Source organism: Danio rerio, chromosome 3 (assembly GCF_052040795.2).
Source record: "Danio rerio strain M-AB ecotype USA chromosome 3, GRCz13ab, whole genome shotgun sequence".
Lineage (NCBI taxonomy): Eukaryota > Metazoa > Chordata > Actinopteri > Cypriniformes > Danionidae > Danio > Danio rerio.
The window spans coordinates 14,369,192-14,396,559 of NC_141023.1; the positions used below are offsets into that span (position 1 = coordinate 14,369,192).

Here is a 27,368-nt window from a genome sequence, read left to right on the forward strand (position 1 = left end):
CCCAAACCCCCATTCCACCTGGGAGAAAGCCAGTCGTCTAGCCAAAGCTGGGCCGTTTTTTCTGTTCCTTCACTTAACATTATTCACAATTGCCGTGATTTGTGGGTCAAAATTAGCCCTGTCTAAAAATCAAAGCAAAACCAATACAACTTTTTTTCTAGGTCTTTTTTTTTTTTTTTTTGATGCATTCCGATTTTGAGGCAGAGAGTTTTGTGTCCTTATTGACGTTTTGTTAAAGTATGGAGCCAATAAAGGGATGTGGTGATGGGAAGAAATAAGATAGGTGGACAAGTTCCAGTGCTTTAACTTTGAATTGACTTCAGAAAGTATGTGTTCTCTTTCAAAGCCTTCAATTTAACCTATGACACTAAAAGTATGACAGCTCAAAGTGTTGCGCACTGGATGTGCACATTCTATACGTGATCATAATCAAGCAATAAAGTACATCCAGGGGGTTGTTATCACAGAATAACACCTTTCAGGCTTATCGGCAGCCTGAAGCAAAGCAGAGCACTGTTGTATAAGACTGAAGGGCTTTTATTGTAAAAAAAAAAAAACAACCACCTGGAGGTGTTTTACTTTGCTTTTTACCTTTCTACTTGCCATAAAATGTAAAAATTAGATACAAAACATTATTCTGAGCCATGTTATTTCATTAATTCTTTAATTAAAAACAAAGCTGACCAAAAATGGCTGAATGGAGCATACACTAACCTACATATTATTCAGGCACAAGATGGTGCTAAACTGTCAAAAACAGTGGCGTGAAAGACAAGTATAATAATATGAATGTATTCACTGACGCGGTTGTTAGCGGTTTTTATCTGGGAATAACATACTTTGGCATGAGGCACGGCTTGTCTAGTGTGCAACCCCCTTTAGGGGCTGATCACACCGAATGTGCTTTTCCGCTCTAAAAACGCAAGTTGCGCTGCACTACCTGTTTTTCTTGAACATAAAAATACTAGTGCGGTGCATTTTTCATGTAGCTAGGCAATGACTGAATCAGCTGCGTATTGTGCCCAAGCATTGCTGTTGATATTGTTATAATTGTAATAGGGTTGGCCGATTAAAATTGGTATCGATATTTATTGACTGAACACCATTGTCAGTATAGATTAAAAAAAATAAAAATAAAAGATTCAATGTCAACGATGTAGTTTTATAAAAATGTGGCTGCTGAGTGAGCCTAGGAAGAAATGCCAGTAAGCTTAGAGTATACTTTTTCTTAATTTCCAATGGAGGCGCGCAACTTGTACTTGTACTTTTCCGAATGCCGCAAACGCATCGCAACTCATGTAAGTAGAACTAACTGTAGGTAGAACTGTCTAGCCACAGTGAGGACATTGTAAATAAAAAGGATGTAAGGATGTCACCAGAGTCGCTTTTTGGTTTCTTTTCTTGTGCATCCCAACCACTAGCACCCTATATGAAAGTGAAAATTTTTAGCATGGGGGGTAATGTAGTCATTCAACTTAACAATTTGTAGTGTTGCAGTATGTATTTGAATAATGATGGTTAGTTCCTTTACTTAAAGCTCAGATTTGATCATCATAATTTGTTTTGTTTACAGAGTTTGAGGTTTAATGTATCATTATTAATCACATCTTTACCCATTTACTCTTTACTATTGCACGCACTTTGTAACATTTTATTTGTCAAGTTTTTGAGTCTCTTTAACACTTATTTTATTATAAAGAGATCAGATATTTTGTTTAAATATTTTGGTTTTTGACTATTAATACTATTTGCCTTACGTATTGTTGGTAAATTAAAATAAAGTGGTTAAATATAAATATGAATATTCCTAAATGTTTTGTTAAAAAAATGCAATAATTATCAATATCGAATGATATGAAACATGATATTGTGATAATATTTTTTGCAATATCTCCCAGCCCTAAATTGTAATATTTAATAATATTGCGATATTCACGATTTGTGAAGTCAAACAGCTCCGGACAACTCGAGACAGCGACCAATAGTCTTTCCTCCATCTTTAAAAATCTCTGTAGTCGTCTTGACAACACAAACACTGCAGGCACCTCAAAGGAAACCACGCCTCTGCTTTCTTTTGATTGGAGAATGAAAAAAACCCAGATTGACATAGCTCACTTTTTCTGCTCAGAGTTGACTTACTTTTCAGATTCAGGTGCAAATTGCACAGTGGCAAAAACCTCTATTTTAATTTTATAAAATATTTGTACAGTCTTGTGAAGCTTTCAAGTTCCGCAATAAAATTTGGCGTTGAGATATTTGTAGATAGTACAACAATTTCTACTTTTCTTGCAAAATTTCGGGTTACTTTACAATTGATTGACAAAATGTTCTTAAGCAACACTTTTGAGTTCTCCCAAGAAACTTCACCTTTACTTAGAACAAAATATTTGGTTTGCTTACAAAACAAAATCTTCTCCATTGCCCTGAGAGTCTGTTGCATCGCATAACATTTGCATTCCCTGAGAAACTTTGCATTTCCTCTGAAAACTTTGGAGTTCTCTCCAAAAACTTTTTTGTTCCCCCAAGAAACTTTTTAAATATGTGTAAGAAATGTTTGAGCTCCCCCAGAAAGCATTCTCTCTGCACACTTTAGTGTTCCCGCGAGAAACTTTGCATTTGTTTGCAAAACATTTCCGTTCTTCCACAAAACTTTTGAGTTTCCCCTAGAAACCTGGCAAAAACCTATGCGTCCTCCTAAAAAACGTTCACATTTGCTCCCTTTTGTGATGGAAATAAAAAGAAGTGGGAGGAAAAAAGTATATTTCAGAGCTTTAGCGAGTGAGTGCAAACTTTCTTGAGGGAATGCAAGATAATGCAGAAGCGCTGAAATATAATTGAGCCTCCTGTCTCAGATTTTCTTCAATCACCACGTTCCATTAGAGCCTCCCAGAGTGCAAATTTAGGGCAGTTAAAGTGGACTCCCCCCCAAAAAATAATTTTTTTATAAAAAGGCATTAATAATTAGAGTGTTTGCATGACAAATGTCTCTATCCAAATAAAAAGAGCTGCTTAGACCAGTGTTTCTCAACCACGTTCCTGAAGGTCCACCGGCACTGCATGTTTTGGATGTCTCTTTTGTCTGTGACACCCATTACAGGTCTTTCAGTCTCTGCTAATGAGCTGATGATCTGAATCAGGTGTGTTTGGTTAAGGAAACATGGAAAATGTGCAGAGCTGGTGGTCCTCCAGGAACATGGTTGAGAAACACTGGATTAGACCATCTTGAACATTTATTCTGAAGTGCGTTGGAAATTCCTCCTAATCCTAAAATGCAGAAGGAAACAGGGAACTCATGCTTTGTAATTTTTTACGTTGGTTTGCTTTGAGTTTGTTTTGGTTGCCTTCACATTGCTGGTTAGCTTGTGGGAATGTTCTAGTTGAGCTCCAGTGCTGGTCTACAGGTCAGTTCATGCGTTAGGCATCTTCCGCAGTTTGAGAGAGAAATATGGCATAGCGCTGGATAACATCTCACTCACCACAGACGGGGCACTGGACGGAGCACTTGCATTTCTTTTCCTCTTTTCTTTCACGTTTCTCATTTTTTGCTTTTCCTTGCCTTTTAATTTCTTTCCTTTTTTCCACATTTATTTATGTTGTTTGTTTGTGTGTGTGTGTGTCTTTTTATGTGTTTATATGTTGCTGATTCTCCAGAACGCGCTTAACACTCCTGCTCAACAATATATCGAGAGTGGGTTTTCTTATATTAAAGCTTTCCGTAATATACAGGCCTTTATGTGTTACATTGTAGAAAGTTGGTTTACCTAAAAGTAAATATTGGGCATTACAGACATGTTACCAAGGTAAATGTAAAAATACAAAACATATGAGTGTTAAGCATGGAAATATATGACTCTCTTGGCCATAAAAATCCAAAAACAATTGCAAATGTTCAGTAAATAACTGAACTAACAACAATAATCAGATTGTTTTCTGCCAAATAAGTATCTCATTGAGCTGTAGTTTTTTTATGGTGGCAGATAAATGACAGAAAGGATGTACATTAATACTAAAAATAATGCATTAATGCATCATTTGGTTTAGCAATCAGTGGTGTTTTAAATTCATGTTATACTTAAATTAAAGTATTAGATCATGACGCACTTTCTACAAGCTTTCTACTTAACCCTTGTGTGCTGTTGAGGATGTTTTCATCCACTCTGGGGGGATTTTTGTGTCTTAATTTGGCCATAAATTTCTATGTGTTTCAGCTGGCAGACTGATTTTTGGTCCCAAATCTTATTTTGACACATATTTTGAGAAAATGCTGTGATTTTTATTTTTATATATAAACTCAACGATACACTCTGGGCAAATTGACTGCCCTTTTTGTTATGTTCTGGATTAAAACATCCACTGAATTAAACTGCTGTAAAATGCATCTTTTTTTCTAATTTATTTGCATAAATCTGTTAATCAACTTCAGTCCTGATTAAAACTCTTAACTCTTTAATTGCCAAATTCACAAATTATGTTGCTGATTTGTTGGAAAATGATGTATTTTCAATATAAAAAGTAACTGTGGACTGGATTTTATTTGACCTTTTGTCACAGTCTTGGACATTTGAACAACACTGCCTCTGATGGATTGTTTTAGATTAATTGTCCTTTTTTCCTCCCTAATTTACTGTTGGTGGCTGTTTTTGCCGCATTGACTTCCATTATAACCACATTGTGTTAAATACAAAACCATGACACCATATAATCATGCATTTTTGATTGTTGGTGGTTTTCTTTATTGGGAAAAGGTCAAATTTGTCATTTTTACTGTTGATCATGAGATGGCAACATTAACCCTTTAGATAGGCCTGTGCAAAAAAAAAAAAAAAAAACTAGTTTCTGGATTTTATATGGAGTGTAACAGCAAATTAAAGTGTGTTTATGTGTGTCTGTCAGTGACCTTTACGCACTTACCCTAATGTGTCTGAGAAAATCAAAATATGCATCTCAGCTCTCAGAACTACATGGAGTAAATAAAAACAAAGACTGTGTATTTATGCACCATCAAATGTGCCTATAATGGAAGTCAGTGGGGAAAAAACAGCCATCAACAGTAAAGTAGTGAGAAAAAAAAGAAAATCTAATCATGCATCAAAGCCAATGTTGTTACTATTATCGTTCACATGTCCAAGACTGTGAAAAGAGGGAAAACAAATCCAGTCCACAATTATGTTTATATTGAATATGTCATTTTGTGTGTTTATTTCACCAAATCAGAGACATCATTTATGAATTTGGCAATTAAAGAGTTAAACTTTTTATGCAAAATAAACGTGAAAAAAATATTGATCTGATGCATTTTTACAGCAGTTTAATTCAGTGGATGTTTTCATCTCTAACATAACAAAAGGGTAGTCATTTTGAACAGTGCACAAGGATTAAAAATATCATGTTTAATTAGCTGTTAATTACAGTTTGTTTCCAATTGTTTACAGTATCAGTATTCTGCTTGTAAATGTACAGTTGAAGTCTGAATTATTAGTCCCCCTTTTAATTTTTCTTTCTTTTTTTATTATTTCCCAAGATATGTTTAACAGAGCAAGGAAATTTTCACAGTATGTCTGATAATACTTTTTTCTTCTGGAGAAAGTCTGATTTGTTTTATTTTGGCAAGAATAAAAGCATTTTTTTTTTTTTTTTTTTTTATAAATCATTTTAAGGTCAGAATTATTAGCCTCTTTAAGATATATACTTTTTCAATAGTCTAAAGAACAAACCATCATTATACAATAACTTGCCTAATTACCCTAACCTGCCCAGTTAACCTAATTAACTTACTTAAGCATTTAAATGTCACTTAAAGCTGTATAGAAGTGTCTTGAAAAATATCCAGTCAAATATTATTTACTGTCATCATGGAAAAGATAAAATAAATCAGTTATTAGAAATGAGTTATTAAAACTATTATGTTTAGAAATGTGTTAAAAAAATATTTTCTCCTTTAAACAGAAATTGGAGAAAAAAAAATTGGGGGCTAATAATTCTGACTTCAACTGTATGTATATTTCAGTTGAATTTATTAGCATTGTATTCAAAATTATTCTGTATAATAATAATAAACTTGTGTATGTTAAAGCAACTGTAGCTAATTGTGATAATAGAGATGTGTTTATATTTAAGGGGAGGGAGGGGGGTATCGTATGTTCCTCAGTGTTTTGCTAATGAAAGTGCAGCTCTTTGTGTTTAATTTCCCCCCCTTTTTTTTTGCACATATGATCTCCATATTTGATGAAGTGTTACGCTGTGGAGTCCATTGAATAAATCTGAAGCCCCACACTGCCCTAAATTTGATGACGCCTTCTATTGATCTTCAACTGTGTGTGAACCCAGAACACAGTGTATTTCTGACGATAAGCGCTTGCATGTTGTGTTTGTTGTAGGCCGTTTAACACAAAAAGATGTCGTTTTTGACTATATATTAGGGTGAGCAGATGGCCCTGTTTTCCGGGGGCAGTCCTAGTTTTTGACTGAAGCTGCTTTAATTAAATATATATTTATTTATATTAATTTATTGTCCTTTTTTCCTAACTTTTCACCAGTGAAATAGAAAACGTCAGAAATCTGATCACCACACTGTATATTTCATCAAGTGCAGATTATATTTTTATGACTAGAATTTGTTTTAAATGTGTACACTGAAAAATAAATCTGCAAAATTGTTGTTATCAATTTATATGGGCTGAATTTAAACCAACTTAATTAAATTTAGTAATGCTCAACTTCATTTGTTTGTATAAATTCAGTTCAAATAAATTGTTTTAAAAAAAATTAAGTAAATCCAAGAATCATCTTTGGGGTTTTTTCAGTGTACAGTATTGGATTTTGTTTGAGCAACATTTCATTTTTCTTTCATTGATATTGTTCGTCTCTTTTCTCTGTCTGTCTGTCAGCATACTCCACGCCAGGCTCCACAGCTCCCAACAGGTTTGTCAGCATCGGATCACGGGACAACAACTTTCTGAACATCCCCCAGCAGACGCAGGTGAGTGTGACAGCTGAAGCAGTGTTAAGAACCCAAAATGAGGAGCAAAAATTAGGTTAAAATAACCGATAATGTTTGTTGTTGTTGGCTTGAAACAAACGGACAGGTCTGCTGCACCAGTAATGCCACTGTAAAACAAACTATGATCTGCCCATTTAATGAATGAACAGAGCAATGCAGCAGCCCAGTGGATTATAACAATCACTTTTAATATTCCCGAAATGCACACTGGCTTGTGTGTATTCCTGCGCCTCAACACATGCTGACCAGCTGAAGCTCCAGCTCCACATTTTATTCCCTCCTCATTTATTGAAAATTCTTTCCTCCACTCATGACCGCCCTCTGCTGGACACTTTTTAATTTCCTATTTCCCGTTGAAACTTTTTGGCAGTGATTTTGCTTTTATGATGATTTTCACCCTAAATATTTAAGATATTCTTTAAAAATTGCACATTTAAAGGGATTGTTCACCCAGAAATGAAAATTCTGTGATCAGTAACTCTCCTTTTACTTGTTTTAAAGTGTTATGAGTTTCTTTGTTCTCTTTTTAACACCTAAGAAGATATTTGGAATAAACCAGTAACCATTGACTTCCATAGTATGAGTTTTTCCTGCAATGGATGTAAATAGGTCCAGGTTTTCAGCATTCTTCAAAATATCTTCTTTTGTGATCATCAGAAGATAAAAACTCAAAGGAAACCACTTGCGCATGGGTAAACGAGTACATTTTCATTTTTGGTTGAACTATCCCTTTAAGTAGTTTGGTTCTGAAAGGAAAAAGCAAGGCTTCAATTACTTAAGTGTGCAAAACAGCATGGTCATGTCATGTCATTCATTTGACTGGCACAGTGCATCCAGAAAGTATTCATAGCGTTTCACTTTTTCCACATTTCTTTGTCACAGCCTTATTCCAAAATGGATTAAATTCATTTATTTCCTCAAAATTCTACACACAATAGCCCATAAAGGCAATGTGAAAAAAAGAGTTTTTGAAATTGTCGCAAATTTATCATTAATAGAAAACCTGAAAATCACATGTACAGAAGTGTTCACAGCCTTTGTCGTGAAGCTCTAAATGAGCTCAGGTACATTCTGTTTCCACTGATCATTCCTGAGATGTTTCAGCAGCTTAATCGGAGTTTACCTGTGGTCAATTTAGCTGATTAGACATGATTTAAAAAGGCATACACCTGTCTATATAAGGTCCCAGGGTTGACAGTGCATGTCAAAGCACAAACCAAGCATGAAGACAAAGGAATTGTCTGTAGACCTCCGAGTCAGGATTGTCTCCAGGCACAAGGCTGGGGAAGGTTACAGAAACATTTCTGCTGCTCTGAAAGTTCCAATTACCACAGTGGCCTCCATCATCCATGAGTGGAAGATGTCTTTTTTATCAATGTATTTAAAAATTTAGTGAAATACATTGGTACAAAATACAAGACAACAATTTAAATGTATATTGTTGTTATTATTATTATTGAATGTGAAACTGGATTAGGAAATTCCAATCATAATTTTAATTCAAAGAGATTTTCTTAAACACTGCTCCAAAATTTCAACTTAATGATCACTGTAATATGCAAACGTGACTGCATTGATACTGAAGCATGCAGCATGTAGTTTAAAGAAACCTTTCAGATGCTCGTGAGGATGAACTTTATTAAGGTTTTCAAAGGTCCTTCAGCAGATCTAAAACTCAAATGTAAGACACATGAGCTGTGGTCTCGTCATCATTCTTTACTATTCTCCAATTAGTCCAATTTTAATGAATAAAACAAGTGAACTGAGACACTGAATGATCTAAAAGAGCAGCCGCTTTTGCAGTTTGTGCTGGATTTTTATTAATCAATCATTGAAACTTTGCAAACTTAGCAGTAATAAAGAGATTAGTTGAGCGTGAATGTTTAGCATTTCTGGAGCAACACTTTAGAAGATGGAGGTGTATGATTAAGCTGTGAGCGCCACCATCTGGAAAAACACAGCAATTATTGTGGCATTATGGATGCACTTATTATTGTGGAGCACTGTGGGATTAAATAAGTGCACTCAGTAATGTCCACTATGGTTTCAGACACCACTACAGCTAATTAAATTCACACATCCTCTAAAATCACCAATACACACATGTGAGACACAACAGGCCAAAACAAAAAAGAAAGTAAGTTGTTGTTTTTTTCTCCCATGCATCCATGAATTGACATTTGTAGCTTTTTGGATTTTTTAAAAGCATTATTCAGTCTACTGTCAAGAATACATATAAAATACACTTTAAATTAATACTTTTTTTGACTTTGTGTCTGTAAATTCCAATTACAATAAAAAAAATTTAAATGCTGACTTTTTTTTCTAATACACACCAAACTCCACAGATTTATCCAGATCTATATTCACAGAGACTTCTGTTCATAGATAATTTCCCTGATTATAAACATTTTAAACAAAAAACTATTATTTTTTCCTGTTTTCAGTACTTTCAGAATGATGAAGTGATAAAAAGAGCTTCCCAAAATCTCTTTACTCTAATATGTTTATTTTAAAACCAAAATAACCAAAGTGACTCCAAAGTTCTGATTGTTTTGTGCTAGAAATGTATGCAAATTAGTGCATACTTCATTAATGCATCATTTGCATATTTAAACATGCGATATGATTGCAATTTGTATCAACTTGAGAAGTAATAATGAACCTACAATGTCGTTCCTATTAAAAAAAAAGAGTCACTGTTGACTGTGTTTGGGTGTTTTGGGATCAGAATCATGAAAGAAAAAAAAAAGAGGCGCAAAGTTGAAGCACGGCCTCTAAACTGAGAAGTCACGTCCCGTTCGTCTGGTTGCTCGGAGCAACGAGACATGATGTCAGAGCAGATGAGGGAGGATGTGAGAGCAGGAGGAGCGCTCGTCCCGTCCGGCTGCTGACCTGCAGGAGTCGAGCTGAACAAAAGTTCCCAGCAGCCCCCCCTCACACCGAGAGTCCAGCATTTGACTTCCACAGAGCCAGTTTTGTAAACAGCCAATCAGGAGGGAGAGTTCAATGTAGAGCTTCAGTTTCACAATCTCAACATGAGCATTCAGTGATTACTGGCAGAGATAGTGAGTGAGTGTATTATGTAAAAGATAGTTATAATATAGAGAGAGTTAAAAGTGAAACTATTTGCCCTCCTGTGTTTAAACACAAGCTTTAATAACTAATTTCAAATAACTAAGCAGTGGCTCAGTGGTTAGCACGGTCACCTCACAGCAAGAAGGTCGCTGGTTCTGAGTCCCGGCTGGGTCAGTTGGTGTTTCTGTGTGGAGTTTGCATGTTCTCCTCATGTTGGCTTGGGTTTCCTCCCGGTGCTCCGGTTTCCCCCACAGTCCAAAGGCATGCACTACAGGTGAACTGAATGAACTAAATTGGCCGTAGTGTGTGTGAATGAGTGTGTATGGGTGTTTCCCAGTACTGGGTTGCAGCTGGAAGGGTGTGAAAAATATGCCGGAATAGCTGGTGGTTCATTCTGCTGTGGCAACCCCTGATAAATAAGGGACTAAGCTGAAGGAGAATGAATTCATTTAGTCTTTGTCATGATGTGTACATCATTTTTACTAGTTTGTTTGCAAGCAACTAATATTCCACTTAAACGTGCCATTTAAAGGGCTCAATTAGGCGAGTCATTGGGCAACAGTAGTTTGTTCTGTAGCCAATCAAAAATATCTGTATTTTAAATGAAATTGACCTTTTTTTTAAAAATGTTTTAAATATATTTGTTTATTCCAGCCAAACTAAAATAATAATCATTTTAAATATTAATTTAGTTCTCAACAATATATATGCGTTTGATAATATTTTTATCAATGTAACCCATGAATAACACATTACAATTTACAGTACAGTTAGTGCACCAGGCTCAAATATAATACTTACAAACCACAACAGGAATGTTGTGTAGTGTCGCTTAAAAATGTGTTGTTCACCCCAAACAAAAGTGACAGACATTTACATAACATTTAGATTTACTGAGTACTTTTTAAAAAATCTATTGACATTATTCTTAACATACGAGCGGCCATAGCTATTGGAATCTTTTTGGCTCCAGACTTCTGGTCCCATTCACTTCCATTGATATTTAGACTTTAAAAACAGCTCTTTCTGCTGCTTGGTTGCAAACTGACATTTTCTTATTACATTATTTTCCTTTTTGTGTATACAGGGTGTCTATAGGTTTCATCAAAACAAATTTAAGACTTTTTAAGACCTTTTTAAGACCATTCTGATTTAAATTTCAGACTTGCACAAGGTTGAACTCTAAGGATTTTTTCTAATGGTCCAAACATAAAAACATTAAAAACAAATGTTTTTGTAAGTTTGATAATTAAACATATGTTTATGAATAGAAATAGAAATAGAGTTGGTAAATAGAGTTAATAAATAAGAGTTGAGATAGAATAATTGGATGGGTGTAGGCCTGATTGGGTAGCTTTACTTGAATATAAGAAAATGAATGCCTGTTTAAAATGATTCAAGACCTACAACACAATATTTCAGTGAATTTAAGACTTTTTATGACCCCGCGGATACCCTGGTATAGTCATGTACACACTTGTTTGTAGAGCAGGTAGTTTGACCGTTTTCTGCTCTTTATTATTCATGATAATTTCTTCCATAGGCAACTGAATTTGAAGTTCTAAAACAATCGCAATAACGAGTGCACTTCTGTATTGCAGAATAAGTCAATAAATTTATATAATTTCCATATAAATATAAATGATCATATTTTACATACAGTAACACATTTATTTGCTCTTTGTTTATTGGTCATATGTTACAGACTGACATTTACATGTACTTCACTTTCCAAGTAGTACCTGACTAGTGAACGAAGGATAATAGCTTCACCTTAATATCGATAAACAGTCAAATGTGTAGAGGTAACTCAGCTGCTGACACTTATTTTTTTTTTTATAAACAAGAATTGACAAGTTTGGGGTGTTTTTCTGTAACTCCAGCGTGATGTAAATGCACTATAAACTGTAAATATTTCTCTGTTGATAGTTGTTATCAGTGAGATTTGGACTTTATGATCTGTATTAAGAGAAGGTAGGAAAGTCAATGCGTCGGCATTAGAGAGACGCGTCAGAAAGAGGTTTGCTGGTTCAGAAACTGCAGCACTTCCTCAAAAATATTTAGATTTAGCTTTTTACATTTGAGATTTAAAATGCACACTGTTTGGGTTGCTTCAACATAAACATTTAAAGCTAAAATAGAGGTTTTCCTGTGTATGTGATGTTTATTTGAATTACAATTTAATTGTTTATCTTCAGTAACTGTTGGTTGAGGACTATTTTAATACATCCGATTATCAAATTTCCACAAAATTATAAAAATGATTAAATTACACATTTGTATTATTAAAAGTCTTGTCATGTTGCTATTTTCATAGCGTTACAATTATATTTTAAAATATAAAGTTTAATAACTAGTACACCTGACAAAAGTCTTGTCGCCTATCCAAACTTTAGGAACAACAAATAATAACTTGACTTCTAGTTGATCATTTGTTATCAGCAGAGGCTATATGAAAGGCAAATGCCTCTAGATTACACTTATTTTACCTAAATAAAATATGATCATTCCTTGATTTTTGAAGATTTTATTAGGACAGTAAGGTCCGACTTAGCTTAGACAAAAGTTTTGTCACTTAAAAGAAATAATGTACAGTCTAGAATATAAAGTCATGGTGCAGTGGAGGAAGAATGAATATTGTGTATGAATTGCGTGAGCTTGGAGGACTGCAACCATACATCTCAGCAATGACTCAAATCATGTATTAATAAAGTCATCTGGAATGGCAAAGAGAGCGTTCTTGCAGGACTCCCAGAGTTCATCAAGATTCTTTGGATTCATCTTCAATGCCTCCTCCTTCATCTTACCCCAGACATGCTCAATAATGCTCATGTCTGGTGACTGGGCTGGCCAATCCTGGAGCATCTAGACCTTCTTTGCTTTCAGGAACTTTTATGTGGAGGCTGAAGTATGAGAAGGAGCGCTATCCTGCTGAAGAATTTGCCCTCTGCTGTGGTTTGTAATGTATTGGGCAGCACAAATGTCTTGATACCTCAGGCTGTTGATGTTGCCATCCACTCTGCAGATCTCTCGCACACCCCCATACTGAATGTAACTCAAAACCAAACTTGACTGATTTCTGTGAGAATCTTGGGTCCATGCGGGTTCCAATAGGTCTTCTGCAGTATTTGTGATATTCAACAGATGATTCATGTAAAAAAAAATAAAAATAAAAAAATTCGACCTTCTGCCACTTTTCCAAATGATCAACTAGAAGTCAAGTTATTATTTGTTGCTCTTACAACTAGGATCAACGACAATACTTTTGTCAAGTAGTGTGGGTGTGATGTAGAAATGTGTGCCAGTTTTTAAGTGTTACAAAACCGTGTCATATTGTTGATATTTTAATACATTTTTAAAATATTACGTTTTATAAGTATATTAGTGGTGTCATGTAAAAATGTGTGTTTAAGAGAGTTCTCAGAAATGGAGAAAAATCTGTATCATGTTGCTAAATAATGGATTGCAAAAAAGTCAAATATAGTAAAACACTAACAATGCCTTTATATTATGTGTTTTTTTTACAGTCATGGTTCCTTTGACGAGGTCCTGCCTGCAACCTGTCGACACAATTTGAAAGTTTTCTTTTTTGACAAAAAAAAAATCCTGTTTGAAAATTCCCTCCCACCCGAAACGCACCCTACGAGACGTGAGCAGAATATGATTGGGAAACGTTCGAGCATGTATTTGCCAACCGTCAGACGCCCTTCAAACCCACATGAGCAGCTCCGCTAAAGACTGTCAGATCACCGGCGGAGGAAACAGACGGACTGACACACACAAACTACAGTATCTGATCTACAGAGACACTAAATCATACTAGCAACAAGGATGTAGTGTACAATGGCCGGGATTTTCAACAGTTTCAGTGGTGAGGATTCAGACACAACAAACATGCAAGATTTGTACTCGATCCCTTATATTTTGTTTGTAATCAAAACACTTAAACGTGCTGACATTCAGCAAACAGGCGACACTAAAATTCACTAGACGTTTCACATTTATAGCGGGTGAAACGTCTGTTTAATGTTCCCTTCTTCAGTCAATTCATAAACTAACTACGAAAAGCAGGAGTATTGCACTACAAATATGAGAAGAACACTAGATTGACGTGCACTATTGATCGACGGCGGACATTATTTGCACATTAGATTGCGGAGAAAAATGAACACACGCTACAAACTACCCAGAGATGCTTCTGAAAGGACGTCCTCATTTTTAGGCCTTGAACAAAAATGTTTTGTCATTTCAGGCCCTTAGCCAACTAGATTTTTTTAGCACTCCTGTAGGACAGACAACGCACACATTTAAGGCACATTTGTGAGATTTTGTGGCTGTTAAAGGACCTCTGTTTGCTGGTAATAGTGCAGTGATACACTAAATCAACCAAATTCACTGAGCAACAGTCAGTTTGTGTTACTTTGAATGGGATATATGCACAGCTAGTGTTAATCATCTAATGATAAACTTCTCGTGAAAGTCTAATGTGACTTTTCATAAGGTTTCTTTTACAGCATCGATGTTGTAATGTAATTAAAATACACTCAGTTAAATAGACTGAAGCATTGATTTAGTCAAGCGTAAAACGATTTAAAAGATTGTCAGGAGCAGCTGGCGAGTGCAAAAACTCTATTGAAAATACTGGGGTAAAATAAATGACATGGCAGGGGGAAATGGATTTTAATGCAGTGCTTCTTGTATGGTTTAAGACCCACTTTATATCGTACAGCAATCAGGCAGTAAAAAAACACTCATTTTTAAAGAAATCAGACCTTAAACGTGACGATTTTATAATGGAAAGACTGTTCACCGGAAGCGCTGAGGCTGGCTGCCTGAAATGAAATGTCTGTGTGCATATACCCCTTTGATGTGAACTCTACTGAAGGTTTTGCTCAAACTGGATTCTATTAAAACAGAAACGATTTCACTCACTACTTCCGTCAATCATCTGTACACAATATATACAAAAGTAAAACAGTAGCAAAGTCTGCACTTATAACAATGTTCTCACTGGGGGGAAAAATCCAGGGTAGGGTTGCACCAGCTGTTCGTTCTTTAACTGGAACGTTAAGTTCACACTATGGGCTTAGTAACTACCATAAAGTTTGTAACTAAATTTGTTCTTACTTCGGTTGCACCACAAGTTCTTACGGGAAACCATAGTTAGCAGGTCGTAAGCTCTCCGTACAGTCGTATTTAATGACGTAATATCCAATAAAAAGTATTTAAATCGTTAAACATAGCGTTACGTTTAAACGTAAATGTTCAGTGGTGCAACACAAAAATATTTAATAGTTAGTTGTAACTTAGTGTCTCTTTAAGTCACAACTAGGCTACGTTTTAACTTTTTCAGCCGAATTGATAAACGATAAAAACAATGACAGCCAATCAGAGTCCTTCACTTGTTGAACTGGATATTCAGTGCGCTCTTACAGTGTAACAAATAAAACATTATTATGCATTAACTTGTGAACACCTAAAGGTTGATTTATACTTCTGCGTTTGTTTTTTCTGAACACTACAAGTAGCTAAAACCTGCTAATTCAAACGCAGGAAAAGGCGGACGTGCAACACAAAAAAAGATTTCCTTCACGGAACTCCACACTTGTAAACACTCACTCCGTTGCTCTCAACTCCGTCTACGCATGTCACTGGTAGCAAGCTGACCAATCACAGAGCTTGCGCTATGTGTCGTTGCGACGTGTAGTTACATTTTTTGAGAGGTCAGCATCGGCGTCAGCCTTGGCGAGGGCTATGCCATCGTGCGAAGGCTGCGCTGAGGCATATGCATGCATTTGACGCAGAAGTATAAATCAGCCTTCAGTTATTATCAATATTAGTGTGAATGAGCCTTAAATGTGACCGCTACAATTCTCTAATTATTATTTAATTAAAGCCATATGCTTGAAAAAAAATATGTTTTTCAATTAAAGTAGAAATGTTCTTGTGAGAGCATATTAGTAGCTGATTACTTAGTCGCAACTAGTCATTCCGTTATTTAGAATGTTTTTGTATCGAGGCTAAAAGTCCCCGGTTGGTTAGCGCTAATAAAGACGGCCATAGAGACACGCCCACTTCTGAATTTTGTTTACACTCCCAGAAGTCCGTGTTCCAAGAACATGTGACATCACTGCGGAGCAAAAGAATGCCTGACATATCAGAGGGAAGTGGGTCACTCGGAGTCGAGTTTACTAGGTTTCACTCCATTTCAGAATGGCTGTCTTAAATAATAAGTATGTGCAAACACACACACACACACACACACACACACACACTGTCCTCCGCAGAGATTGATTACAAAGGGAAGCCTCCATTAAACAAACCTTTAGCTGTAATCGATAACCTCACAAAATAACTGGACTGCCTGACCATGAATCTCACTGCAGGGAAGCATTGTTGCCGGACGGCGGCCGTGTCATCGCTTTTTGCTAGAAAACCCACCCGAGAATCGTGATGGCAATGGTCTTTTCTTTTCTAATCAAAGGAAGTGCCTCTGTATTCCCATTATGCAATTTGTTAAACATGAATTCAGGTTATTTTCTTGCATATAAGCTATAGAGGAGCGTGAAATTTTTATGAGAAGAAGAAAAAAAAAAAAAACAAGCGTCAGCTCACTAGTTACAAACATCTTTATATATACAGGATATATCCATATATATTTATATATACATGTTTTTTTTTTTATTTGCCTAATAAGCTCAGTGGCAGTCTAGTTATTTTTTGAAGTATGGCGAGTTATCATCAATCCGTTCAGAAGTACCAGTCCCCGGTTCTGCACTTAATCATAATAATAATAATAATAATTAGAGTGGAAAATAAACTGGCGGAAATCAGATTTCCGCTAAAAACGTACAGCATAGCGTAGAGTTAAAAAAAAAATAATGCACGGCTTTTGATTTTTCTATTGTGTTTGGACAGGAAGTATTTGTTATTGCAAAATAAAGTGTGTTGATTGAGCCATGTGCAATGCCTTGGGTAGAAACTGTGTTTGTCTGATTGTTAGGGTGTACAGGAAAGCGTAGAGGTGAAAAATCCTTCTATTATAGTAAAGTCCACACCGTCCGGGACTCTAAACTACAGGGCGGACAGAGCGAGCGAGAGACAGAGAGAGGAAACGCTCTTTGTAAGTTTTGGGAATTTGTTTTTTGTAATCTTTCCTTTTTTTCTGCTTTTTTTAATCGTTTATTTGTAATGATTTGTTCTCAAAACTTAGGAGGGCTGATGAAACTGTTTTTGTGACATGTCAGAATATATCACTAAATGAAACAGGTGCTTTTTATGGATTATTATACATAAGATGACAAAAAAAAATAAGTGTTAGCAAATTTTAGGGGGAAAAAAGCGTTCTCTTTTTCTTTTTGTATTTGCTAAAGAGGGAAGGGGGTTCATAGTGGTCAAGGTTGTGACAAAAGGCATTTTTCTTCCAACCTTTTCTCAAGGAATGTTGACTGACAGCAAGATTTTAACCGGATTTTTTATGCTATGCATTCCAGTTTTTAGGACTTACATGCTTTGAAGCTGCTGTCTTAGAACGTAAAGTTTCATCGAAAAAACTTTGCAGGCTTTTTTGTATGTTCAAATTGTTTCACTGATACATGACAAGATCTTCCCTGTTCATGGGAGAGGCTTTAACACAGCTCGTATAATCTAAAATGCCCTGTGTAAGCTACAAACTAAGTGGTGTCTATGTATTATATACACACTTTTTAATTTATGCCAAGTTCAGACTGCATGATTTGACCCGCCGACAAGTTTTGAAAAATCCTAGACAAATCACAGGCTAATCAGTGCTTGTTCATGTGAGTAATAATATCTACCTATTTCCATCCACCTATTTGTATGCGCAATTTGCATATGCACATAAAAAAAAAAGAATACAGTTGACTGAAACGCCAAGATGCTCATCAATTTAAAAAAATGCACCTTAAAAACTTATGCGCATAATTGAGTGGGATAAACTTTTCATTTGATAAAAAAAATGTGCATAAACTATGACAGAAACACTTTCACCAAACAAATTCCAGTATGCGCATTAAAAAAAGGTCATGTGACTTTGTTATAAGAGATCACGTGATGATTAAAATGTGGGTGAATGGACAAATCAGCAGGCTGAGCACACTGTACAATATCTCAATTGTTGTTTCGGTCATTCTTAAATGCTTCAACCACTTCAGTATGAGTGTTATTATATTATTAATTACCTCCAGAACTGACAAGAGCATCTGTGCTCCACGTCTCACGCCTTCTAACGCCACTACGTGTTCATTACGTGTGGGCATTGTTTTCTGAGGCGCAAGTCATTTATTAAATGAAGAAATGATTGATGCAGCTTCTCCTACCGCAGCAAATTTCGTCTTTACTGTTGGTATTTGCTACCCGTTAATCAGGAAGTAAAGATTTTGTTCTCTTTGAATCATTGGATGGAAACGCTGCTTTATTTGCACATCTTTTATGTGATAATCCATTTTCGCGCATACATTTAATTCGCATCTTTAATGGGAAACATAGCTAATCACACAGTGTGAACTGTCAAATACGCGATCAGAGAATCGCCAATAAGTCGCCGACACACCTCAGACACTTAGCATTCTAAACATCTGGAGCTGTCGATACAAAATCATGCCCTGTGAAAAGTGATCCAATTGTGGTAGAAGTTAAAATGGCTTCTTTTTGGCCCAAGAAATGAAGGTAGCACTAGTGTTAATTTGGCAGGAGCACCAGTCTCTGTTATGTCGAAAACCAAAAAAAGGTGAGAAGAAATAATTCCCAAATGCCCTTTAAAAGCCAGGGCTGCAAAACAAGTAATTTTTTTATCCCACTAAAGGCTTCTTTCTCATTGTGTAGGCTAGTTAATTTAGGCTACTACATGACCTTGTGTTGTTTCCATGTCACTTCTCACATGTGTTTGGTTGTGAGACATAGTTTGTGGACCGAGACAAAGTTGTTGGCGATTCTTCCGATTGTAAAGTCATGCATTTTGAAACTCCCTGTCGCCAATCCATCTTACAGTGTAAACACAGCAGCGACGAAACGCTAGTCATGCGGTGTGAAAACATCTGTAACGCTACTATGAAAATCGTGCAGTCTGACATTTAGAATGATCGATTTACAAAACAGCATCCCTGTTTATGCTTTATACAAAATTACATTCTTTCCACGCTCAAAGTGACCAATCAGAGAGAAGGAGAGAGAGAGAGTTGAACCCCTTCCCCTCTGACCCTACAGCGCCCTCTACCGGCCCTCCTTGTAAATGACTCTAAATATTTGTTTTGTGATCTAGTGTTAGACTCAGAGCATCATAAAGGTTGTCCCTAAAAAGTGCCTTTTGTTCACAGACACCATCTTGTAATCCTGAGTGCCCATCTCAAAAAAAAACTACAAAAAAGAAAAAAAAAAGAAAAGAAAAAAAAAAGTCCCCTCCTTCAAACTTCTGTATTTCTCCTTATCAAAGCAGTATATATAGTACTAAAGGAAATCGGTGTGACTTAGTTCCTCTTTTTATTGTTGGATAATTAAGAAAACTGTACAAAAAGAACAAAAAAATGATGATAATATCTGTCTTGCTTTTTTCTTCCTCTGTAATCTTGTCTTCTGCCTCTTTTGGACACTGGAGTAGTCTATAGTTGCATAACCATCGCCTTTTCCCTGCGCCCCTTTTCTCTGAACGGAGGGGTTTTAAAATAAAAAAAAAAATGTTGTCTGAGCAGAATGCAGTTAGCTCACATGTTATTCTTGTCTGTAAGCTTCACGTTGTATTCATACCGATCTCTTCAGCTTCTCCATTGAACAGTTAATGTACGTGAACAAGTTACGCTGGTGAGCTCTGGTGGGACGTCCGACCGACGGGTGCTTTTCTGTTTGTTTGATTTTTTAAAAAGATGGACGAGGTTACGAAAACGAGGCTGACCGCTGGGGTAGAATAGGGTTGTTTTAATCTATTTATTTCTTTTTTTTTTTTTGATTGTTACCAAATCCAGTTGATTTGCTATAATCTGTATGTATTAAGAATCTGTATTGATGATGCACCTTTCGAATGGTTGTAAGTGACCAGATATTTAATTTAAAGCGGAAAAAAATACACAAAAAAGTAAACAAAGCACCTTAAAAACGGAGTGGTTTCAGCCCAGGGAAAGCGACAGTTTCAAAATGATCATTTATTTTTTTCCTTTTCAACCAAAGTGATTAAAAAAAAAAAAAAAAAAAAAAGAGCGAGAATTAAATTAAACTTCTCACCAGCAAAAGCCGACTTGTGCTTATTAACAACTCGCTTCCTCCCACAAACTAATTATGCAATCGTTTCACTTTGTGAGTCGGCTGTGATTTACTAATAAGTGAAAGCCATAGTGATGGACATGCGTTTGAAGCTCTCGTTGTCCCTCCCTGGTACTGGCCGTCCATTTTCTTTCTTTGCTATTTAGTTTTGTACTGTTTAAACTGAGCGGATGCTTTAGCGTAGCGCGAGACCTCGGTTTGAAGGCCTCGAGCGGCGCCCTTCGGTCCACACTCCTTCCAGAGCTCATGGTGAAATGCATGTGTTGATTACGATTTCTTTTCCATAATAAGAAAAACAAGAAAGAGCAGCACCTTTAACTGATTGAATAAAAGGATGTTCTTGACTGTAATGCTGACCTTGTGTGGTTCTTTTCAGCCTCCCTTATCTTCCAAACTGAAAGATAATTCCAATTTTGGCAGAGCAGCGTGAGGGCATCATTTGATTTCATTTGATGAACTTTCCACTTTTGTTGTAGGCTGCATGCTTTACACCATGGGTCTCAAAGTGAATTCCTGGAGGGCCGCAGCTCTGCAGTTTTGCTCCAACCCTAATCAAACACAGCTGATCCAAATAATAGAGGTGTTCAAAAGAGTCTCGAACATTTTGATTAGATGTATCAGTTGTGTTTGATTAGGGTTGAAGTAAAACTGTGCAGAGCTGCGGCCCTCCAGGAATTCACTTCAGCCCCAAGCAGTGAAGACATTCTTCTAATTGTCTGAATCATGCGTTTACACTTGCCATACAACTTACGACGTCGCACATGTGTAAAGGCAGGTTCTAGCATCTGCGCCATGATGGAAGAAATTGTCTTGCTGTTAGCTCTGCTAAATGTGAAGATCGCCCAACTTTAAAATAATTTTGAAGCGGAGAAGGGAGGAAAGAGCCGTCATCGCAGCTTGCGCCTATGGTTTATATATGGTGTCCTCCACTGACTCGTCTCCCAACAGGGCAAGAAGGCTGCTAACTTCTGCCATCGACCACTGTCCTTCTCCATGTTTCCATGTTATTGTTTACCATGTCAGCGTCTTCACACACGCTCTTCCTTCTACGTCATTAAACCGCAGAAAAGTACCACATTGTCCCAAGTTTAATGATGTACAAAGACCAGCATGCCTCAAATCCGATCTGCCTGTTTACATGATAGTCGCAGTGTCACATATCTGGAGGCCTGGAATTGATCTCTAAATATTAAAATGCATGCGTTTTTTTTCATGTTTTCATGGTCATAGAAGAGATCCAATCTGTCACATATAAGCAAGAAAAATTTGAGTTGGGTCTCATTTAACTGACAGTGTAAACGGGGCCTTTAAGACCCATGCTTTACATTTTTATGTGTCAGTATTTAGCAATTTATTTAGTTTTACTTTTAGAGCGGATTTTATTTATTATAGTAGCCTAGGTCTATTCACTGCTTGAATTAATTTTGCATCAAATAAGCATTGGTAAAAATGTCTCTGCAACTAAATCACCGACATATTAGCTGTCAAAACGTGTGCATGACTGCATAAGTTATTTGAAAAACTTGAATATTGGTTATGACTATTATCATACACAATTCAGTCAGTCGGCACCTTAAAATAGTACGCATTTGTAAGTCCATTTTTTTTTATATTCTCTTTGAACCCCTTGGGGGGAGAACACCCACTTTTTTATTTTGTAGGGTAGATTGCGGAGGTTTTATTCATACATTTTTAAAACTCGATTCAACCCTCAGCTTAGCAACATGGACACCTCCAAATGGTGTTAAATGTCACATACTGAGTATATAAGATATAATTTACCCAGAAATGTCATTTCTGTCTTACAGTTTTACTCCATTGGTTTGGCTCATTTCTTGAAACAAATTACATTCTCAAAACAACATGGACAAACCTCTGAACCACTTGCCAATTGTTCACAACAGAATTGAATTTCTCATTCATTTCATCAAATTGCAAATGTCTTAGTACATCTTTGCAAATGATTAAGTACAGATTTTAGCAGATTTAGTACAGATTACTACATTTAGCACAATGTCCAAGTGAATAGATCTTGTTGATCTAAACCACAGGTTTCAAACTCAGTTTCAAAACGTGTCAGAGTCATTTCATTGTATAAGTCATCACATGCACAATAGTTTGTTCAATTGTCAAAATTAGTCAAGACCATAATACCATGAATACCATGCAGTAGGTGAATCCTTGGAACATTTGATCATTGTAGGGGATGGTTGCGACATTAACACCATTTCTTCCCTCTTTGCATTGCAAGAGAGAATATACGGTACACTGTGATGTCTGTGGCCACAGACTTCAGCGTGTGGATGCTCAGGAGGGTGAGAACAGCGGGCAGTAAAGAGCTGTTATGAAACTCCAGCTTTATTTATAGCACTCTAGTATTTTGATTGTGTGTTTATATTACAGTTTATTATGCTGTATACAGTTTCTTGCTCTGATATATGGAAGTTACTTTGTGTGTGGTTGATCATTACAATAAAAAAAAGGAGTTACCCTTTCCTTGGCAGTATGAGTGCAATGTGTGACGTCAAACCTTGGAGGCTACTCTCACCCTAAAATCGTATTTCTTTTTTTTCAGTTTTATACACAATTGTATTCTGCTAGTTAGACAAAAACGGTACAGTAACCATTATCAATGAAGGACTGGGCTAAGATTGTGAGGTGGACATGAGGGATATTTTAGTGGTCCTTTGCCATGGGGACAAAACATCTAAACGTTTTGACTTGCAGTGCTTACACAATGCAAAAGGGACAAAGCATTTTGGGGGCACTGACTGTTTAAATGAGAAGAGAATTTAGTTTTGACAAATGAGTGAACTGTTTTGGGAAAGGTATGAGCTATTGCAGGTGAACCATGGTGTTGTGCCGAACCATCCACATTATTTTGGCAAAAGCACCAAGTGTTGAGAATGTCTGGTCTGTTTCAAGAAATGAGCCAAAGCAATTGAGAAGGATATTTCCATTTTTGTGACACTGACTTTCTATTTGAGAAAGGAATTTAGTTTTGATGCATGAGTGAACTGTTCTGGGAGAGATATGAGCTTTTGCAAGTGAGCTATAGCTTTGTGCTAAACTGTAACACTGTTTTGCCAAATGATCTTAGAATTTTGAGAATGTAATTTTTGTTTCAAGAAATGAGCCAAACCAATGGAGAACAACTGTAATGTAACGATGTAATCGCAGCAGCAAACTTGAGCCAACGCACTGTTTACTACCAAAAGAACACGTGAATGATGTCTAGTGAACAGTACCTGCATAGGCTGTGAATAACAGATAACAAAGTTGTAAAAAACATTCAGTTTGTTGCAGAGCGATCGTTTGGAAGCCACGCAGTACGTATGCTTTGCATTGTTTGTGTTTATTCCTTCATGTCATGGCTGCAGTCACTCTGAATGCACTCGGCTCACACCGCATTTAAATGATCATATCGCATTTTAGAGTTATGATTTTGACAACCATTTGATGTTTTTTTTTTCTTTCATAGCGAACACAGTGTTGTGCATGAAAATAAATGTTTACTGGGGCAGTAGAACTACTTTAGCCTGTATAATATTGAATATAATGCAAGATAATCTCTAATGTCTCATTTTACCAGTGAATAGCATATGTCTCAAACACAATCATTCACCTTCAGAATTGAATGGTTGCATTCTGATGTCATCATATTAAAAAGTCTGTTCAAGACCTTTGTGTAGGTCTACTGTTGGTTAAAATGCTCAATTTAGTTTAGACTTGGAATAGTCTAAACTAAATTGAGCAGTTTAACCAACAGTAGACCTACACAAAGGTCTAATGCTTTTAATGTTGTTTTACCATATGTTTGACAAATATCAATAATAACAGGCTACTCGCATCTTTTTTTTTTTTTTTTTTTTACCATTTTCCTTAAAAAAAAAAAAAAAAAAAATCAGCATTCAGTACATAATTTCACTATTACTTGAAATTACCTAGTCTGATCCTTTTTATAAGAAATAAGCCTTTTCCCGAGCAGACCTGAACTGTTGTTATGACAAGAACTCTCGGATGAGTTTTGAAAAACAAAACAATCTTGGATTAAATTGTCAATAACCAAATCCAGCTACAGTAATCAAGTAATCCACATATGAAGAACAGACCCCAGGCCAAAAAGAGACTGTTGGTTTTTACAATGGCTCATTCAAACAGATCCGAGATCAGGTGATACCTGTGAAAGCTGTTCAGTGATTGGCCACAAGAGGGCGATCTGTATGATCCTGCATAGTTGATGTGTAGTTTATATTACACAGGTCATCCTGCAGAATACCATTAACATTTCCAAACAAATTATGCAATAATGAAGCCACGCTAACTGAAATCACTTGAGTCTGCCAATTCAATACTCGCACCGAAAAACAGCTTCAAAAACAGCCATCACTAAACGGCAGTACTTGAAGTAGATTCACTTTTTTTTTTATTATAGCAAGCATTTATTGAACATTTTCTTGATAAATTAACAGTCTATATGTATTAATGTATTGTTATTACATTTTTTATTTCCCTCAGAGAGGGGATTGGGTAACAAATGCAAGTAATTTTTATTTTTATTAAAAAAAAAAAACATTAACCCACATTGTTTAAACACATCTTTTAAAGTGGTCAACATTGTATATTAATCACCGAATATGTTAAAAAGTAACAAAATTGCTAAACTATTAAAGCTTTCAAACAAATTAGTCTATTGTAACCAGCACTTGTGCAAAGCAAAGAGTCAGTTTAAAATATTGAAGGCCACCTTTTGTAAACACTCTTCAAAATACATTTGAATACTGTTTGTAATATAAAATAGAACCATTGTAACCTATTTACATTCAATTGTTACATTACAATGATAATTTACAAAGCCAAGCAAAAGATTTTTCTGTGCCATTAATGAAATTGACCTGGAATTGTCCCATATGAGGTTATTGAAGTGAACTGAACACACAAACATCACTGTGCATCTCTCAGAGGTGGTAAATGTTTTTGTGATCGCATCCCTCCCAGTCCACAAGCTCCGAGCGGTGAAACCACAGCGAGATCTCCCTCTGCGCTCCCTCCACTGAATCAGACGCATGCACCACATTTCTGAAGCAGTGAGCAGACATTTATTCATTTCACCTCAGCTAGACTAATCATACAAGATGCATGTTGTTTTTTAATTTACTGACCCTGGTACAAAATATATATTACTAAAAAAAATAAGATTTAAAGGGCACTCATAAAGAAGATCATCTTTTGTAAGCTGTTTGGACAGAAATGTGTGTAGGTATAGTGTGTCCACAGTCATATTGGAGTGATATAAAGACTGCAAGTCTTTTTTTTTTTAATTGTCTTAAATTTAAATAGGATTCAAATCCCTCCCATTTTAAGGCCCACTGCAACAAATTGATTAACAGCCACATATTAACATGTCTCTGTAGTAACGCGGTAGGTAAGTCAACAAGACAGCACATGCGCAAAGCAATCAGGGTTAAAAGATCTGTTCAGCTCGCTGTGATCATAAGTCATCAAATGAGTTGCACAAGCTCATGTTTAAACAGTGCATGTTAGTAATGAATTACAGCGATTTCACCATATTCATCACTACAACCGCATGTCAGTACAATTATAAAAAAAAGACACTTCAATCCCGTTTTTGTGGACATTAAATTAGGTATATTTTGTTCATTAATATAACGCATATTCATACAGCAGTAGATATTAACGTGCATTCCGTCACATTTGCCATGCAAAAACAGTGCAAAGTTAAACACGTGCTGTGTGTGTGTGTGTGTGTGTGAACTTTGTAACGACATTGTGTGTGATTGTCGCAAACAGGCTTGAATTAATTCCACAACAAATACATTAAATAATCATTGGGAAAGTCCTTACTGTAGTATTTCTCTCAAACGTTATTTGATGTCTATCCCTGTGCTGTTTATCTTACACAGCCGAGGCGGAGATTGAGGCACACTGATGTGGTGTTCACACCAGACGCAGTACGCGCGGATAAATCCTGCGTAAATAGATGCGTGAACATTTTAAGTTTACTTGCTTCATATCCACATCAAACCCGCTTCATTCGCGCGTCAAATTCACTTTACAATACATGCAGATTTGCATCATGGGCAGGGCTTCTGTCTGCCCGGTGACTTTAGCTTCTCTGCTAAATGGCCAACATGGATTTTATAGAGAGAATAACTGTTTATGTGCTGTAAAAAGGCTGAGAAACAGTGTTGATTCATTTGAAGCTGTGCCTGAGTCCACTAAATCTATTTAGAGGTGCACCCAAGCTCTGTAAGCTCAGAAACTCCTCCAGAAAATTGACCTGGAAGATGGAAGATGAAAGCTTTCAGCGGTTGACTGAGCCGAGCCCGGTTTGATGAACTGGTGTGGGCAGGAGGATTTTCCCCCCGGACACCAACAAGAGGCGCTACGTCATAATCACACCCCCACAAGAGCAAGCTCCTCATTGGTTAACACGACGTGATTGTCTGCAGACGTTTAGATTTTTGAACTTGAGCAACTTGCTCGAAACAATCGTGCAAAACGCTCAACTCACGCCGCTTCACCGCAGGATGTCTATTCGCATCTTTGCATCGACTTAAGATGTAAATCATTCACGCTAGACGCTTCTTCCACGTCTGGTGTGAACACAGCATGACAGACACATGAGAATGGTAAGCTGGGAGAACTAGCATTAAAGGCACAGGCCAAAAAAACAGCTACATGGCTGTTCAGAGTAGAAAATTCCAAAAGTCTGAAAGGTATAATAAATAATCTGATGGGTGTTTTGAGCTGAAACTTTACAGACACATTCTGGAGACACAAAAGACTCATCTTAAATCTTAAAAAGGGGTAAAATAGGTGCCCTTTAAACATCAACTGAAATCTAAATAAATCAGCTTTCTGGTGTTGTGTAGTCTGAGAAATTAAAGGAAACTAATGTTTCAAAAAATAAATAAATAAAGAGTTTAAGTTTTAGTGAGGCTTTAAAGCGTTTTTAATAGTGTTTGAGTCCCTCAGTCATCCTTAAGGATGAATC

At 36.3% G+C, this 27,368-nt stretch overlaps 2 protein-coding genes and 2 long non-coding RNA genes across 62 annotated transcripts in view; 2 read left to right on the forward strand and 2 right to left on the reverse strand.

Annotated features, from left to right (window-relative positions):
* Positions 1 to 20,698, forward strand: part of nfixb (nuclear factor I/Xb) — a 332,632-nt gene extending 311,934 nt beyond the window's left edge. For 39 of the 52 annotated variants that reach the window (XM_087243273.1, XM_087243282.1, XM_087243283.1 and 36 more), the window contains 2 exons: positions 6,888 to 6,979; positions 13,606 to 17,953. In XM_087243273.1, coding sequence (XP_087099399.1) covers positions 6,888 to 6,959 — 72 coding nt within the window. In that variant the 3' untranslated portion in view covers positions 6,960 to 6,979; positions 13,606 to 17,953. 52 annotated transcript variants of the gene reach the window in all.
* The window catches only part of nme4 (NME/NM23 nucleoside diphosphate kinase 4), a 57,054-nt gene that overhangs the window by 17,980 nt on the left and 11,706 nt on the right, over positions 1 to 27,368 (reverse strand). For 2 of the 7 annotated variants that reach the window (XM_087242376.1, XM_087242374.1), the window contains exon 5: positions 24,839 to 25,429. The exons of 4 other annotated variants lie outside the window; for them this stretch is intronic. In XM_087242376.1, the coding sequence (XP_087098502.1) occupies positions 25,309 to 25,429 (121 nt within the window). In that variant the 3' untranslated portion in view covers positions 24,839 to 25,308. 7 annotated transcript variants of the gene reach the window in all.
* On the reverse strand, positions 20,017 to 23,117 carry LOC147845549 (uncharacterized). Its single transcript, XR_015480516.1, has 2 exons — positions 21,508 to 23,117; positions 20,017 to 20,863 (listed from the first exon to the last, which is right to left on the reverse strand). It is a non-coding gene; the product is annotated as an uncharacterized LOC147845549 (long non-coding RNA).
* On the forward strand, positions 21,722 to 24,929 carry LOC147845550 (uncharacterized). Of its 2 annotated transcripts, XR_015480521.1 has the most exons (3): positions 21,722 to 22,171; positions 23,657 to 24,042; positions 24,135 to 24,929. It is a non-coding gene; the product is annotated as an uncharacterized LOC147845550 (long non-coding RNA). The 2 variants fall into 2 exon arrangements; XR_015480520.1 differs by lacking the exon at positions 21,722 to 22,171 and having other exon boundaries at positions 22,646 to 24,042.